This window comes from Harpia harpyja, chromosome 12 (genome assembly GCF_026419915.1).
Source record: "Harpia harpyja isolate bHarHar1 chromosome 12, bHarHar1 primary haplotype, whole genome shotgun sequence".
Classification (NCBI taxonomy): domain Eukaryota; kingdom Metazoa; phylum Chordata; class Aves; order Accipitriformes; family Accipitridae; genus Harpia; species Harpia harpyja.
The window spans coordinates 39,190,163-39,208,899 of record NC_068951.1 but is presented as its reverse complement, the minus strand read 5'-3'; the positions used below and the strand labels follow the sequence as shown (position 1 = coordinate 39,208,899).

The following is an 18,737-nucleotide window of genomic DNA, read 5'->3' as shown; positions in this document are numbered from 1 at the left end:
ACTCTTGCATGGCTAAGATAGGGAGCTGCACTGACCGTACCAAGGACTCCTCCTGCCTGGCGGAGGCTGGGGACGGGAATAGGGATAATTAGTCATTTCCTGACAACCTTGGGACATATCTCAGTCCTCTCTCGACAGCCTTGGAACATCCCGTATCTGAATCTTAACTCATTCTCCGACAGCCTTGGAGCCTTCCTTATCTGAATCGTAACTCATGTGAAACGGTACCAGCGCTACTGGAATCCCAGTAATTTGCTGATGACTAAAGCCCAATCATCTCGTGAACTTATAAACAGCAGTACTAAGTGAGACCCTTCGAGCTCTCCTGGACCGCAGCAGCTGTGACCGGCATCTCCCCCGAGCGGGATGCCTCTCGGAGCTCGCAAACTCTTCAGTTTGCGAAGATCGGAGGTCTGTCGCCGAAAGCCGGCAAGACTTGGGCTGACACTCTCCGCTCCTTGAGGCTCAGCCCTTCGCCCCTTGAGAAAGATGCGGAAGCGTTTGACTTGAATATTTTCACTGAACTCGAGGGGAATTTTTAACAGGTATACCTCTTTTACTTGCTTATATGTATATCTCTTAGTGTCTTTGTGCATGTGTGTATGTACTAACCTCAATATTCTATAGCAAGTATATTACAAATATTGCTTTTCAAATCTATACGTAAGTCACCGTTGTGAACTTTATTCAACTGAGAATGAATCTCACGCTGCTATTATAATCACTTTAGATATAAACCGTTGACCAAGTCTGGGACTAGGAGTTGATCCAGCCGCGCCTAGACTCCGACAGGAGTTTAGAAAGCAAGGGGGTCTTCTCTGAACCTCGTGACTCAACGGGAGGGTCTCCCCCACCTTTTTACATTCCTAATCTCTGTACCAATCACGATAAATCAATTCTAACCCTATTTTCCTTTGTATGTTTCTCTTTTACCCTATCGCATCTTCTGGTTCTGTATACATTATTCTAGTTTGTTTCTAACTTAATTTTCCTGTGTACGTTTCATCCATGTATTAAGTAACAGTGAACCTTGCCATTGAATTCTGTGCAGTTGTGCTTTTATATAAATTCCTATTAAATCATTTTTGCTAATACCATTGGAGGCATTCTTTAAGCGGTCCAAACCATTCCTTTTCGCGACACTCCCGTTACTGTGGTACTACCAGACATTTCTCAGGCTACCCACCCCGTCGGGCCGTGTTATCATTCAATTATCAGAACAACGTAACCATGCACTTTATCCCATGGGATCAATGGGAGGTTTGCACCTTGCATGTGTGCCTCCAGGTCCTGGGCAGGCCAGCTGGTTACCACCAGGACACCTGTAGTCTCCAACACAAATACGGCCATGTGGCAGTGTTAGAGCTGGGTGCTAAGTCAGGTTTTCTGGGGGAAACATCAGGGCTGCAGTCCTGTTTCAGCAGTCTCGCAGCACACAAATATAAGATGCTCTCCCCTGCCTGGAACAAGCATCTCACTTTTGCCTCTTCCCAACGAGAGAGTTACTCTTCGTGCTTCAGAAAGGGACCAGCCATGTGAAGGGGAGGTGATGCTCACCAGGCTCCTGGCAGAGAGCGCAGGGGATGGACCTGCAAAGCTCAGGCTAGGAAGCCAGCACCAGAGCAGACACCACAATGAATTATTCCTTCCACATCCAAAAATACAACCAGAGGCACGCACAGCCTCTAAGAGGACAGCAATGGTGCACCTCCAGTAGCACCAGCACAGAGGGGTGGGAATACCCCAGCCTCGCCTGAGATGGGTTTGAAATGGCAGCGGAACAAGCGTCTAATTACAGAAGACACTGCTCCTAGGTATGGACCACTTCTAAAGGCTGTTTTAGGAGGGAGCCAGAAGGTCTGTGTGTCTTGAAAGTTGATCCATTTGTTTTGCTGCGAGAGATAAATACAGCGGTGGTATCTGGAGGAAAAGAATCGCAGAGATCTTATTTCTGCGCTGGGTTTTAGGGTGGGACACCATAAACAGTTATGTATGCTTTATATCAAAGTCTCCTTTTGTTTATAGAGCGGGTGCTATTCCAAGACTTCAGTTTAAGAAAGCTCTGAAGTCAGTCTTAGCCTGAACTCATACCTCAATACTTACTAATTCGGTTTGGATAGCAGCGCTCCCCCCTCCACCCCCGTCACCATCCCGTCTGGCACCAGTACCAAGTGAATCACACCGAGGACAACCTGATTACTCCAGCAAGTTAAAAACCATTAAGAGGAGGATTTTTTTCTTGTACAGCAGGACAAAAAGGGAACACAGAAGTGTTCACCTCCCGGAAAGCCTACACTTGAACGTTTCTGGGTGTTTTTTTTCACCCCATAAGGTAACACACAGACGCACCGAAAGAATCAAACACAGCAAGAGGAAACGCGATCAGCAGAGCCATGCAACCAGCAGCGCCAGCACCAGCTAGCTTATTTCCCTTTTCTGCTCTCCACAAAAACATGACGCTTTCAAAAGGCCGTTAAAGGCGCATAGTTTCCACTGATTGTTAGAAATATGCACCAGTTAAAATTAGGTCACCCTCTACCATTATTTTAGCAGCTGAGAAGAAAAACAGTTCAGAAGGGAGCTCTCGTGATGGGGAGCGCACGGTGGAAAAACAACCAATACCAGAGGGGAAGGCTCCCTGGAATATAACCTTGATAAGAACAATTTGGCGGGGGGGGGGGGGGGGGGGGGTGTCCCTTTGTTTTTGTGGGTTTTTTTAAACTTATTCCAGTTAAAAAATTCACACACTTGAAACTGCAGAAGTTCCAGTTAATCTTCGGCTCACTTCAACCCCTCTATCCTCATACTGATGGGATTAGCCTACAGCAGGAGGATGGTGAAATCACAATTCAGAACAAATATTTATTGACAGGTAGCTTTTTAAGCACCCTTCTCTTCTCTTCAGCAGGGGCAGCTCGTTGTCTTTTACTGCATGACAGGCAAGAGCTATGCCTTCCAAGCGATGCAGTAGAAGCACATAAATATATTCTTTTGTATAGTCAAAAGATAGTATGGGCATGGTGGGTAAATAGGATCTCTGTGTGCACACACACACACAAGTACACGTATACACAGAACTTGTGCCCATACATACAGAAGTTTTTGGAGAATGGGGCCCGGGAAGCTGTTGTCTCCCAGTAGACCCGAGATATTTGGCAAATTCCTCATGCAACTGTGCTGAGAAATATCTCCCCACCAATATATTAAGTGCAGATAAACCCAGACTTTGAAACAATTCAATCCCTCCCCAACCCCACAAGAATCATCCACAAAAAACCCCACCAAGATGACAAATTCTGGAAATCCCCCAAGCTAAGAGGTGTTTAGGACGGGTGATGTAATTTAGCAGAGGATGGACATTTTAAACATTCTTGTACAGAAGTTAATGCATTTAAAATTCTGTTCTCCACAGCCCCCTCATTATTCTCATCTGGAGAGCTGCTTCCAGATGTTTATAGAAATTTAAAGCAAGCCTATTGATGGTTGTGTTTTTTCTCCTACAGCAGGTTTCTGCCGGTGGAAAGGGCGGCAGCCAGCCTGCGTGTGAGCAGAGCACTAGACTGTAGCAAACTCATTTGGCAGCCTATTGCAGCCGTAAACTCAGCTCTTAGAAGAGATCGAGATTTATCTATTAAAGCACAGACTTTTCACTCCCTCCTCATCATATAATCAATAAAAAGCAACTGGGGGAAGAGAAAAAAAAAAGCGATTTATTTTTTAGTGACAGTTTCAGAACTAATATGAATTGCTTATTATAAGAGCTCTGGGTGTTACGTGGTACTTGCACACAAAACTAAAAGGCCGGAGTTCAGCAAGGCTTCTTGTCAGGCCTGAAACAGGTCAAACCTAGCCAAGGCGATGTGCTGGGATGCTCCATGTTCAACGCATGGCCAAGGCAAACAGGATCACTTCAGGTGGAGCCCTTACCTTATAGACCTGCCCATAGGTACCATTGCCAACAAGCTCCACCAGTTCAAAGATTCCTGCAGGATCCTAGGAGAAAAGGAAGGGGAAAGAAAAAAAAAAAAAACAATTCAATAAGCAATACTCACAGATTTCTGCAAAAATAAACATTCGACAAAGATCAACATTTCACTGACAAATATTCTGAGTCTGTTAAGCTTTTCGGGCAGCCCCGGGATTAGCATTACAGTGACGATGAGCAGAAGCACGGCACCGTCCCGGGGGCAGCCCTGCCGAGCCCTCCCGGCGCGGGCAGCCGCAGCACCACTGGCAGCGCGGCTCTGCCCAGTGCTGCCCACCTCCAGCATCTGGGCTGGGAGATACCAGGCTGGTGCCTGTGAGCGAACAGCGATCCGTTTGACTATCATCTGCTTGAAATACGAACGCTCGGTGTATGTTTTAAACGGAATAGTAATTATTGGCTATTAAAACTTAAGTTTTCTTATGCATCAGCTTTGGAATAAAACAAGCTAACTGGCAGGATGTCACTTTTGGGCTCAGAACAGGGTTTTCCAGGTCTATTCCTGAGGTCAGCAGCATTAGCGTTACTTGGCCTAAATGCCATTTTTGTTTCGGTGCATCCTGCCCATTGACAGTCTGATTTGTCAACCGAGACGAGCAGATCTAGGGCAGTGCTACGTGAGGACACAATGATTTGCACGGTGGCACCGAAGCATCAAAACCCGTCCCCAGACCCCCCTCTGCCCAGTCTGTGCCCAGCTAGGGGAAGGGCAGTCGCACACAAGCACACACGCGTGCAGAAGCTGGAGCGCGCCCGCCAGCACAGTTAAAAGACGATATGAGCAGAGAGGTACGAGGGAGGGTGGGGAAAGAATAAACCAGCGCTGCTATTTTCTCCTCTCGGTGGGTTTTCCCCTTCCAGAAGCTTTATTTATACTCTTCCGCTCCTCCTCCTTCTCCCGTACTCATCACTCCAATTTTGGATAGCGTGATCCCCGTGGAAGCCGGCGGACGCCGAGGCATCCCGGCACCCTGGGGGGCTTCGCACCCCTGCGGCCCCCCCCAGCCCACCCACCCACCCGGGGCACGGGTGACCCTGGCTCCCACACCACCACCCATCCTCCCTGCTGGATTTTGAATCATTTGAGCTATCGAACGACTTGGCATCCCAGTGAGCAAAGGGCTGCCAGCTGCGACCCGAGAGGATGCAGACGGGTCAATTGACGGCTCCGACAGGCAAAGGAGGATCAGCCAGCAGCGCTCCTTGGGAGACGGGAGAGGGACACCCACCACCACGTTACGGACATAGAGGTTTCATTCATTACAAAGCCGACATCAGCTCAAGACGACTTCTGGGTCCAAAAGTCAAACACTGGGTCTTTGTGAGCAGCTGAGATGCAAGGTTCAACAGACTAATAACGCCGCAAGTAAATTAATCCAAGTCTTGACGTGACTGAGGCAGCTTTCCACCCGGCCCAGAACGTGCGCTGCCACGTACCTGCCAGCGTTCGGCACAGCTCCACGGCAGGGTCACAGCAACCCCTCTAATCACCCCATACGTTTAGAAACGCCACATCCTACTTCTGCCCATTTCTCTGCTATATGCGCAGCTTCCCCGGGGAGCTCCAAGGGTGGGAGCCCCAGCTCAGCCTTCGGTGGGACCATCTGCAGCAAAGGGCAGGGAAGCTGGGTGGAGAAGGCTTGGAGACCACGGAGGACATGTCTGCCCTGATGCAAATATACCCAACTAACCTTCAGCAGGACGCTCGGGCACTACGGGCGAAGCTGCAGCACAACAGGCTTCTAGTACGCAGCAACTCGGCCGGGTGCGGACATCCCGTGGCTTTACTGCCTTGGGACCAGGCAGGGAAACGCCACGAACGGATGGGAAAGGGAACCGGCCGTACACCGGGTTTCCACAAACTGGGTGAGAAAGGAAGGGGGGGAAACATGGTAGCAGCTGCTGTTTATTTTTTGAGTGTCTTTCCTAAGGGTTGTTCTCTGCAGTGCCGAAACAACTCTGAAAGAGGCTTTTCCAGTGCTACAAGTATATCTATTTTTGAATATTCACTAGGAGATTAAGGGAGAAGAAAGCTGTGCCTAGGGCAGATGATCAGGAGGTTTGGAGAAACATGCAGGGATGCAGCTGGCCATTTCTGATAAAAAGAACTCCTCTTTGCAATGTGTTTTCCAACCTCTTTCCACAAATCCTCAAACCAAAGAGTACTCCCTCCCACCATCCCAGGTCACTTCTCGCTCCTCTAACGTGTGCAAACGTCAGACGTGGTGCGGCTCCATCAGGTTTATCCCAGTCCATCCATCACTTGGTTGCAGACCCCCAGCCCCACGCCTGCCTCCGCTGCCACCACCCCGCTTTGGCCAGGGCAGCTTTGTGCTAACCAGGGGCACCTCGTGCACCGGGACGGCTTTCCCCCACTGCTCCCACCATCCACAGCTCCCTCTCCAGCTCCCACCCCCCCCAGAGCAATTTCTCTGCTGCACGTCCCCCCTGCATCCCAATTCCTCTCCGGGTTTTTTCCAGAAGCATCGCCAAGGTAACTGGGCATCTCGCAGCACGGCGCTGAGTGACACTTCTCCCGAGGGCCGGCACAAGCAGCCCCATCTCGGCACAGCCATGGCAACATACTGGGAATGCCGGCACACACCGGGAATGCCGGCAACACACCGGGAATGCCGGCAATATGCCGTCTGCGAGCAGAGGGGGCTGATCTCTCGTCCCAGCCACGCTGCCCTCCTCAGCCTTGCTTTTTCCCTGGTTGAAGGGACAACACTTCTTCCCAACAGCCGCTGTTAGCGCCCAGGAGTAATGTGTTATTAATGGCCCTTCCAGAAAATACAAAGCAGAGGATGGGGCGGGCAGGGGGGAAGAATTCCCTCTTTCCACTGGCCTCTCCTGGACGGGTTCCTACACAGAAAAGAGCTTTGCATCTTAATGGCTGCTGGGGAATAGGCTGTCCCTGGTACCGGGGGCACATCCTGCACCTTGCACCCCGCAAAGCCCCAGCTGAGATGCTTCAGGAGGGTACCGGAGAGCGGTGACAGCAGCTCGGGCAGGCTGGAGCGGGCAGCGAGGGAGGAAAATACAGAGGCGGGCTGCATGGGGGCTTTTATGTTAGCCAGGGGAAAAGAAATCCACCCCGCAGAGCCCCAACGGGGACCAATCCAGGCCAAGCAGGGAGTAATCTCAGACCAAATATAGCCTGCACTGCAGATCAGGGCTCGCAGCAGCGTGCTGGGTTGCACTTGGCTGGAGGTGGCCTCAAAGCTCATTACACACAGCTGCTTCCAGCCTGGCACCTACCACCTTCTGCTGATGCCCTCTCCCACACCGAAGAGGGACACGCGGTCGGTGAGGCTGCAACCCTCCTGCTGCCGCAGCCTCCTCTTCCCACACGCTAGACTGCCTTCACAAACACTATTGTATTTTTTTTTTTTAACTGAAAACATCTGGACTAAATTACAAGCCCACAATAAAAGGAAAAAAATTGAGGCGATCTGTTAGTTTAGGAAAAGAAGATGCGCTGTTTAAAACGGGGGGAAAGAACCCGCGTTTAAGACAAACCCACAGGTTAATTTTCAGCTCTACATTAGCTTCAGGCAGAAAAGGATTTGTATGGTTGTAGTAGCACCAAGGCTCTGCCGAGAGCCCGTACGCCAAGGTAGGGTCCCAGCCTGCCTGAAAGGAGGGGAGCAGAAAGGCAGGCAGGGGCAAGGGCAGAGGCAAAACCCAGCGCCAGCCGGGGCTGCGCTCGGCAGACCCCAACACCCTCGCACCGCAGCAAGGCAGAGCCGATTTCAGACCGCATTAGCTCCAAGCCCTAGAAATGAAAAGCTCGTCCTGGGTCCGTAGGGGCCAGCAGCGGCCACAGCCCCCACGGCAGCCCCAGGAGGGGCAGGCAGGGCAGGGGCAGCCGCGCAAGCCCAGGCAGGGGTTGCAGAGCCGCAGGGATGCCGGCGGACATTTGCACATCGCTGACTATCAGCTATTCCCGTTTTAGACCTGCAGCGACACACAGATCGACCATTTCCTGCTAAGGAAAGAAAGAGCTTCTTTTTAGTTTAAAAAACAAAAAAAAAAGTAAGGTAAGCTTTCTGGGGTGGTGCAGGCTCAGTGCCCCGCTCCCAGAAGAGCCCAGCTGTAGTTTTCTCTATAGGAAGGTGTCACCGGACCCGGCGCGGCCGCTCGTCAGCCACAGCACACAAAGCCTCGTTGAGGAGGACGAGTTACTCGGAATTCGTGCCAGAAGACACGGGAGCAAACTCAGGCACGGGGCTCTTCATGAAGCAACGGAACACTCAACAAGAGGATCTTTCAGTTGCTCAGGGGATGGGAAATGTTGTACATAGTGGCACCCGTGGCAGGGGCTGCACAGACCCAGTGGTCCTCCGGCCAGGGACGGGCTGGCACCCGAGCTGTCCCGTGCCAGGATCTGACCCTGCTTCCCCAGCTGCAGCCAGGACAGGCTCAAATTCAAGGGGGAAATTGTTATGCTCCTCACCCACCTTCCAGGAAAATCAGTGCTACTGAAGCCTCAGTGGCTAAAACCAGTCTGAGACACAGAACAAGGCAAGAGCATCATCTTTTCCAGCAACATCACAGAAAAAAAAAAGAGTCCACTTTATTTCGATAAACAGTATATTTAAAACTGCTGCATTATCAGAAAAGGGACTGCTGTACGTGGATGTTAAAGCAGGATGTATCCAAATTTCAGCAACAAAACAGGCATCCCTTTTGAAGGGCTTATCGGCGTGGAGCATGCAGCAGCGGGGCTCGCAGCAGGAGCACGCTCCTGGTTAAAACCGCCCGGCTCTGCCTAACCCAGACCCTGCAGAGCTAAAGCTGAAAGATGTCCTTGCCTACGCCATGACGTCTCAATGAGGCCAAGGCACAAAAGAGCCAACACTTTGCTTGAGGAGACTATTTAGAGAGTAATATCCATATCCAGGCCCTAAGTCAGCTTGCAGGTGCATACTGGTGGTGTTGGCTATGGTGACCACTGAGTTAGCGGATCGCCAGTTAGCTGTCCTTAAATACGGCCATGCAGACGTCCACAAACAAAAGAAGCATTTATACACAGTCTGTACACCAAAATTGCTTGTTTTCCTCGAAGGAGCCTCGTTTTTCTCCCTTCTAGCCCACACAAAAGGTAAGTAACAGGAAGGGTTACATGAGGAGACAGCGGAGAGGTGCTGGGGGGAACCGAGGGGCACACCAATTAAACCACGATTGCTGTGGATGCACGGGAGGGGAAATGAGAGATCAGAGCCTCTATAATCATTGTGCACTTAGTCCCACAATTCTGAGCAGCTAATGACAACTTCCAGCCAAAAATCATGGAGATAACCAGTCATTAAGCAAATGTTATAACCCTAGAGAAGGAAAACACACTGTGTAACTGGGGGCAGCGTGCAGTTATGGGTCAGTAACAGAGGAGCATCCCCAGGCACTAGTTAGCTGAAGCAACTCCATGGCACTAGAAGAGTTTTTTTTAATCTCCACTAAGATTACAGCCTGTGCAACTAACGTTCCCAAACATCAGGATTTTATGAGCCTCTGCCTTACAGCTCCATAATAAAACAGCCTCAACAGGAGAGCCCATTAAACTGATCAGGCATCCTCAAGAACCAAAGCAGGCTTACAAAGCCATTTATTCACGACCCCCAATACTAGACCAGTGAGCTCTGCCTGTGCACAGGTGCCCCTGCTTCGACAAGTCCTGGCAGTCGCAAGGAGAGATTTTGGCACTGGGAAGCACCGAAGGGTCATTCTTCCCAAACAGTTGGCTCTCGTAAATTAACAGCAATGCCAGGGCACGCAGACAGCACAGTACGGCCATAATCCCACCCAGCGTCGCGCAGCTTGGCATGACGGCAATGGGCAGCGCTCTCGACACAAGCGGTTGTCTAGAGATGTAGTGTACGTACACAACCGCCTGGAGAAAGTTGAGTCTTCTAACCCCACGAAGCTCCAACGAGGAGAGGAAGATCGTTAATTCAGAGTGTGAGAAAGGCTTCGTGAGGAATGCAGTAGAGTCAGAAAAGCCCTTCAGCAGTACAGTTCCACACGTAAAATTACCATCGGGATAATATATTTCTGATTATGCAAAACATCACTATGAGGAACGAGTATGAGGATCAAGCCTTTAGTTCACACACCATATACTTGCCCAGACTTTGTTTCCCAAGGCCAAATGTCCGAGCTGGGCCATGCTCTGTGAAGCCATCCTTCGTGTTAGCAAAGTCAGAGGCTCTGTAGACAGCCATGCACATCTCCCAAACATCAGGACCTAAGCAATGCCAAGCTCTAAGAAGTCAACTGCTATTTCCTCTGAAGACACATCAACTCACCCATTTTGCCATACTTTTTACCCTGGCTTCTACAGCAGGAATTGAAGCACTTGTATGATTTGACAGAATAAGGTCCAGATCACCCTGGGGATGCTACCCCAAATGGCATGTAATCAGAGAAAAATGGAAGGTTTGAAGACACAGTTGCTTTTTAGTCACCTACTAGTAGTCTCCATCTCCAAGGCACTTCTAGTTAAAAGCCCTGTGAGATGGAACACGAAGATGGACCGCAAAAGCTAGGAGAGGATTGCTAACAAAGCTGCAGACACCAGCAAGCAAAGCAGGAAGGCAAAGGCCAAGGCAACGAAATATTGACTGAGTTACTGGGAACTTCCAGAAAAAGAGGTTGGGGACATTACCTTTCTGAGCTTCAAATGCTGCCTTCCCATCACACAGACATAGCCCTAAGCCTGCCCATTAAAGCAGTGCAAAAAAATTCAACAGGCTGCACAGGTTTTGTTTTGGGTTTTTTGTTTGTTTTTTTGTTTTGGGGGGTTTTTTTTGAGATATTTTGCTTTGGTCATAAGCCAAGTAGTGAAGCAGAACCACACTGGACTACTGGATGCTATTCAGCCCTCACGGGGATTGCTTAATCTCACGTCTTCTCCTCCTAGCTTTGGTACTTTTCCCCTCCTTCGCCCACCCATCCAGCGACTCACAAGACAAGCTATCATCAATGCCATCTACCACTGCACCTCCTGCCTACTCAAGCAATACAAGCTGCTCTACTTGGAGGAGTAATAAGGAACTCGCCGAGGGTTTTGTTTTCATTTTGAAGAAGCAGTTTGTCCTCCCTCACCCCCAAACACCCAGCTCCGTATCTTAAACGAAGATGTTTTAGTCAAGAAACAACACTCCTATACAGCAAAAGAAAAACTGTTGTCAAGGCTAAGTTATTAACAGGAGAAAGATTTCTCCACTTGACAGCTGAGAAGCCTGTTTACAAATCTGTTTGAACCATTCCTCTTCAGCATCTCACCAGAAGCTGCTCCTCCAGCCCCTACAGAGAGCCACTTCTCTTCCTAAACCATAAATCAGCTCTCCTGGGTCTCCAACCACTCCTCTCCCTAGCTTCTTGCTGCAGTAAAGCTCCAGCCACCACACGTGCGTCTCTTTCCTTTCCAAAATGTTAAGACCTGCCAATAGTTGGCAACAGCAAAATTAAATAAGAACTAATCACCACATTGGGCTTTTCAGTCAATAAAGCTGGATTACTCCTTCAACTATTACCTGTTCAATTTAAGACACGAGTGTGGATTTGTAGCCGTCAGCCAGCAAAGGTATAGCCAACACCACTACTGAAGGAAGAAAAGTAAAAAAATCCCCCGTGCACATACACAGTCTGGTCCCACTCGGTCCTGCTGAGGCCAAGCCACTGAAGCTACAATATGTTGACCTATTCCAGATTTCCTGCTCACGGACTAGCACTTGCACACACAAAATTAGAGTTCTTCTGACCTAATTTCTCCTACCTACCATGTCAATAGAAAAAGCAGCCATTCTGTACACCCTCCACAAATACGAAACACGGGAGCTCCAAGCCAGTAAGGAACACATACAAACCTGAAAACAGAGATTTCCCAAACCATGATGCATCTGTACCACTGCAGACAGTGGGTCCCACAGCCCAAGATGCAGTACTGATACCAGGAGAGGACAACAATGACTAAGCTGACACATACAAAGCTAACCTTGCCCCAGCAGGGCACGCTGGAGCAGCCCAGTCTAAGGAAAAGCCATCCACAAGCTACATACTTAGAGTAGTCAAAACAAGAAGGGTCCAAGCCTCCTCTCCATTTCTTCAAAAGCCTGACCTAAGCATCGCTAGCAACAAGGTCGCTCCATCTCATCCTGATGTCAGTCAAGCAAGAGGCAACGAGTTTTGACTTGAAGCTAATGAGGATCAACATCTGCCCTCCATGAGTCTCACCATAGTAAGAAGATGCTGACTGAGATATTCAATAACCCTTAAGACAATACAATTCTACTTATGCTTCATCTGAAGCTGGACTCCCTCCAAATCAGACAATCCCCTCTCATTTATAAAGCTCTACAGCACACCCCATAGATCCCCAGGATGGACTCCACGAATTGTTTGCAGTTGTATGATAAGCCCAGTTCACAGAAGACTGTTCATCTAGAAGAGTTAGAAGTCAACCAGCCCAGAAGCACCAGCAAAAGCACTACTGCTAAGTGAACCCTGAGGTTTTCAACGCCGTGTTAAGATGAATGCAGGCCCAGTACAATCAGCCACTTCAACATATGCCTAATTCAAGCACACAACTTCAACGGGACAATATATAAAAGGCTTGGCTAAGCTCAGTGACTCTAAAAAGCTACAGTGCCAATTATAAATCATATCTATAGTCCCCAGAAGATCTAAAGTCACTACTAGTATTGTACCACTTCTTCGGATGCAGACATCAATTAGATCACAGCAGCTGGACACTCTCCTCACTGGAAGTCACTTATCTGCAGTTTCAGACCAATAAGATATTATTCCTAAATGTTTAGATCTCATCCCTCTGAGAAATAAAGAGTTTCACCTCAGCCAGCAAATGTTTGCATCAAGCTGAAATTGCTACCTACTAGTAAATGCTGTCAAAGGTTTATGGGGTCTCAGAGGAGTTGGTTTAATTACTTACCAAAGCAGCTGTTTCAGGAGCTACAGCCTCTTAACATACCACTCCTAGAGGCACACTTTGAAAAGCAAGGTTGCTGCCAAGCTCATACCAAAAGCAGAGAGCCCTCTCTCGCACGCAGGCAAAAATTCAGTCTCCCAACAGCAGGTCATGTCTGTGGTTTGGTCTGTGGATGTCTGTAGGGGTGACAGCTCAGAAGCCAGTTTGCACCTTCCCAAGTCACCGCAGACTAGACATCCCAGCTTCTGCAGCCCTCACAGGAGACTGCTGAGGTTGGCCGACTGGGATTGCCTTTGTCAAGAAAAGACAGCCTTGCTCCTTCTGTGTAGTGAGAGTTGTGGCCAGCGGAATGCCTTAAAATGGGAGAACGTCCCACTTCCAGGTGCATTTAGGAGCAAAAAAAAGCAAAGCAATCTTAAAACCCTTTGCTTTTAAACGCAGGATGGTTTTGCACCTCTGTGTCTGTTTTTAAGTTATGGTTGAGGACGTGGGCTGAGCTGACCAGGGTAAAGTTGACAGGGATGTAACAGTCGTGTCGTTGAGGCACCAAGACTACAGCCTTCAACAGCAGGGATCTGTGCAACAACAACATACGGGCCGGGCACGTATGCCTGCACGCCAAGGAGCCTCAGAGAGACTTAAAGCCATGGGAGAGCTGAGAAAGCATCTGGGCCAGAGCTGCGACCCTTCGGGTTCCCCCAGCAGCAGATGAGCATTACAGCCAAAGATACTGCACCTGGGAGGGCTTGGTCTCGGGGAGCTGCTGGGAACCCTTCATGCCTTCTGAAGGGAGCAGGAGCAGGAGTTACACATTGGTCTTAAGAGAGACAACATCGGTGGAGAGCCTTGCCCGTCAGAAATCACCGCATCCCAGTTTAAAGTGATTGCCATTACTTTTTAATATGTTGTTGAAAACAAGGCAGAGTCCCTACATATGTGTCTGGAGAAACATCACCTCCCTACTGGATTCAGCAGAGTTTCTCACACCAGTCCAATTTTCACAGACCATCTGGAGATGGAGTTATCTGCTGGTTTAGTGCTTTTCGAAGAGTTTACCCACAGCCTGTCACTTGTCATCAGCTCCTTACGCTTGGCTCTGCAAGGGCTGGTTAGCAGGAGAGGATCAGGTAACTCTCCGGTAGCAACAGTTTCAAAAAAGGACAATATGGGGAGCAAATCACATTGAATTATTGAGCATTCAACTAGTTGCAGAACACTGCAAGATAGACTGTAAAAAAAAAAAAAAAAAGCCAACTATTCTCCACAAGCTCCCAAATCTCTGCATTATAAACACATTTTTACACAGAATTGTTTTGACAAAGCAGCAAAATTATTTAAAAGAATATCAAATACATGTTAATTTGTGTGTTTCGTATCTGGAAAGACCTTTCTCACCCGAGAGTTAACAAGTGGTGGGGAATGGGGAGGGAAGGCTTCTCACCTTTTTCCTACATTTCACAGGCTGCCTCCAGTAATGCCAGACTCAGCAGGGAGTCTGAAGGTTTGGTCTTGACAGATGCTCACTTGAACTGGGGCAGGGGGGGGAAACAAGGTCCCATAGCAAAAAACAAGCTCCTGCCTGATGCATGCCAAAAAAAGGGGCTGAAAGTCAGGGACGATCCACAGTTGCTGAAATGATTTGCAAGAATTTTTTGCCAGGTCGTAAAGTTTTTCCCATAGCAAGACTTCTGTATTTCTTGGTGGCTTCTTACATTGTGAAACACTGTCGTAAATTCAGGGAGATGCTTTTTATTTCCAATCCCAATGCCCCAAATTACTAAAGTCAGGCTGGGGGGCAAGGATTATTTAGTTTATTTCATTCGATATATGCATTTCAATAGCACTTCAGCTACAACAAAGCAGAGGGACCTTTCTCACACAGGCATCCCAGGAAGACGCACTGGTTTTGCTTTGGAAGTCACCATGATGCCCCGTGAATCCAACCACCACCTTTTGCTTTATGGGATCAGTTGAGCTCCCTGTCAAATTACAGCCCCATGACACCTCCCTGCCTTGGGAACTCTCTGCTAGCTCTGGTCCCTGGAGCCAGCCATGACATTATCTGGCCTCTGCCTAGCAAAATGCTCTTTGCTAGAGCTCCAGGGTTGTTTTTTTTGTTAGCTCACACGAGCAGTCTGGAAATATTAACACAACATGCACACAGCAGCAAAGCAAGCCCTGGAAGACCGCAGGTACCAGCCTGCTGAAAACCAGTACAAAATGAGAAAACAAAGCACACGGGCAAGTCCATAATACTTGGATTTTCAACAGAGAAATCCCACCAGGTAGCAGACCAAGCCCTCCTGCAGGCACAGGGTGCCCCAAGAGCCCAGCACCCACCAGCCACCCATCTCAACCCTGCCCACGGTCCTTCCCCCTGCTCAGGCATGGAGGAAGCTCTTCGGGTCCACCTTCTCCAACCCAAAAGAGACAACCGCACATCCGCAAGCAGGATTTGGCCCACAGTCGTAAGTGGTGAGATTAATCCTGTGGGTGTACGGATGTGAAAAGGGGATGGGAAACATTTGTAACTGCTTCTAAATTAATTGCCATTATTGTTAATTGATTTGATAAACTCTCTGAGGCTGGATTTTATTTTAGAAAACTATGAACGTATCAGGTTAATCAGCTTAAAATAAATGGGCTTGACTTATTTATTTCTGCTGTATCTACTCCTCTTTAAGCTTGGCAAGTCACTGCATTCTTTCCATCCTGTGAAAGAAAAAGAACAGGGGGTTTGCTTTATTATTATTTTAAAGGAACCTCTACAAAGCTTAGCAGTTCTCCGAGTTGAAATCACTGCAAAGGTATGTCATGAAGGAGGACAAGTGCAAGGCTGGAGCTGGTTTCCATATGCTGCGACAGGAGCCCACCAGGAGAGACTCACCACACAGTCAAAGCAAATCAGATCTATTCCCCAACATTTTAGACATCCAGAGAGTTGAAAGATACCCTACCACACAGCAAAACTCGATGAGCAAACACAACGGGGTCATCCCCGTGCAAGACACCCAGTCCCAGCCACACTTCTTGCAGAAAAGTCCTGCCGGCAAGGGAGAAGCTTAACGTCCTCTAGCCAGATTTTGCTGTTTCTGAATCCTTTGGAAGTTGGGTCAGCATCCTTCCCCCCTCCTAATCCCTTGCACTCAGCTTTAGCAACGCAGCGATGCCTCTGCCAGCAAACTAAAAAGAAAAGCCCTCACATATATTATGCTGAAGAAAATTAATCTTGTGTTCCACAGAATATTAAGTGGATTACATCTACAGCCTCCAAGGAGAAAAACGTTGATTTCCATGTATCTTGTGCTATTATTCACCTCTATTAGTTTTCCTACCAGCCTAATGTTAGTCATGATAATTTCACGTTATTCAGTGCAGAGCTCAGCTGGCTCAACGGACCAAGCAACGAGAGCGAGTGGGACCTCTCAGTGGCCACGAAGATCAAACCACTGTGGCACTGCTGCTGCACAGGACAACGTTCAAGGTGAAGAACAAAGCCAGCTTCATTTTTCTTGGACGATTTCATGGCGGGATCACCCTTGAACATCGATGCCTCCTTGTAAAGGTAACAGAATAGCACAGATCCTTCAAAAGAAAATTGCTAACATCACTTGAAACGTGCCATTAAACTAGATACAGCAAATGTGGGAAGATGGACATTTCTGACCCCTGGGGAATCAAGGGGCGGTGGGAAACAACCCACCAAGAAAAACTTGAGGTGCCTGATCTCACGCCCAGAAGAGAGCCCCGACCCCCGGCCAAAGGGGAAAACACCTCCCACGGGTGATGCCCACCGTGCGTGGGAGCACCAGCTCCCCACCCGTGGGCACTGCACCCACCACCAGCACCCTTCCTAAAAACCCTCACCAGCACGGGAAGCCCAGCCCCCTGTTCCCCGCACTCCGCGTAACCATTCAAACCATTGCAATGTGCCACCAGCTTTACTAGAGTTTTACACTTTCTTTGCAGAGGTGTTAATGACTCTAAAAAAGCACAAGACTCAGATAAGCAGCTTTAATACCATTTAAATGCTTGCCATTAGGAGAAACTGAGAGAGCTTGCAAGGGCCAGACTCTCAGAGGGCGGCATATCCATTGAAGCTGCTGCTCATGTGAGAGGAGTGTAAATTACTCAGCATGGAGTAAGCCAGATCAAAGCCACTCCAAAAGGATGCAACCCACTGACAGTGATGCAAACTCAGCCCAAGCTTTTCTGAATATTTCACAAGCAGGCTGATGAGTTTAAAAGGCCAAAAGGAGCGTTTTGATGATGCTGCACAAAGTAAGGAAGGAAAGGGAAACAAATCTCAGGACATGTGCTTCTTTCTAGACACCGTACACCACCAAGAACTCAGCCCTGGCTTGACGCATGGAGAGATTCGTACTTTCCATTTACATCTCGCTGGTCTGCACAGGGAAGAGGAACACAACTTCTCAGCTGTAACTTCCAGGCTCCATCCCCTCTTTTATAGTTCCTAGAATAATTTGAATTCTTCACAATAAATGTCAGAGCTGACAGGAAAAGTCTTATCAGATGAAATAACTTACGGCTTCCCACGTGGGCAAGACAAAGAGCTAATGGCTACAGAAGCAGATAAGGGTGCTCACAACCAGAAATCAGATCCATGCAAGAGTTTCAGCAACAACACACTGTCTCAGAAAGTAAAATAAATAGCACAAGAAACTCCGCCAGGCCACCCTAAGTCCTCAGAGAGCTGTCTGCGGCACCCAGCAGGCAGCATCACCTCATCCCACCTAGCAGACCCGGCTGGCCCATCACCGTCTCTCCTGGTCAGAAGGGAGGGCAGCTGCAGCAGCTTTATTGTAAGCCAACAGCTGAGCTCTGGTCCACCTTACAGCCCCCGGCTACAGCAAGGAAGACAAATTACTATGAGACCACGATGCCTTTGTAATCCTTTCCTCCTCTGAAGACCTGATGTATTGGAAAGGAGTATTTCATCATGCTGAGAAACCAGCTGAGCTATCGGTGCTTCCCCAGACCGCAAGTGCTCTGAAGCCAGGACAGACATTTCGGTCAGGGTGACACCGAGTACCATGCTATTACAATGCACACTGTAAGAAAATTCAGAGTTCTGCAACTGGATCCATCAAGAACCCCAACATTCAGGCATGAAGTTAGCCCTGATACCTTTAGCCTCTATCCCAGGGCCCAGACTAACTCCAGCACCACATCTTGCCACTGCCGGAGATCCGGATTGTTTGGCAGTATTGAAACTTGTGGCAGGCTGCTGGCAGCACGGTTGCACCTTGGGTTCCCCACATCACTTACTCTAAACCAGAGATGCAGGCAGGATGGGTTCCTCACCACTGAGTCCTTCCAAGAACTCTAACCTGTTGGGTATTATCTCCCCATTTGATTTCCCTCCTGAAAATTGACACCTGCAAGTTATTTCCCTTCCCTCATGTCCCAAACCTCACTCTGTGTTGGCAAGTATACAAGAAAAGCATTTATTCAAAGGAATTTGCTCATCAAGTCTTGCAGACACCAAAAACACACATTATCTAATCTTAGGAGAGCATAGTTTAATGGCTACGGCACAGGATGAGAGGCCAGCGGGTTGGACTTCTGCTCTCAACTCTGCCAGGGCTGCATCGCTTGTAAGTGAATCTAGGGAAGATGCTTACCCCTCCTCGCCTTGATTTCCCCTGCTATGAGACCATCCTAGCATTCCTTTCCTCACAGGGGATCTTATCTATAAACTCCTCATTAGCATCTGAAAAGAGTTACGCATCTCCGGATGTGTATGTAAAGCAAAGCATGAAAGAGTGGAGAAGCAGCACT

The 18,737-nt window shown here is 48.7% G+C and overlaps 1 protein-coding gene across 7 annotated transcripts in view; it reads right to left on the bottom strand.

Annotated features, from left to right (window-relative positions):
* The window catches only part of TNIK (TRAF2 and NCK interacting kinase), a 167,910-nt gene that overhangs the window by 134,990 nt on the left and 14,183 nt on the right, over positions 1 to 18,737 (bottom strand). For all 7 annotated transcript variants that reach the window (XM_052805179.1, XM_052805184.1, XM_052805180.1 and 4 more), the window contains exon 2: positions 3,928 to 3,993. In XM_052805179.1, the coding sequence (XP_052661139.1) occupies positions 3,928 to 3,993 (66 nt within the window). The remainder of the gene's footprint in view (positions 1 to 3,927; positions 3,994 to 18,737) is intronic.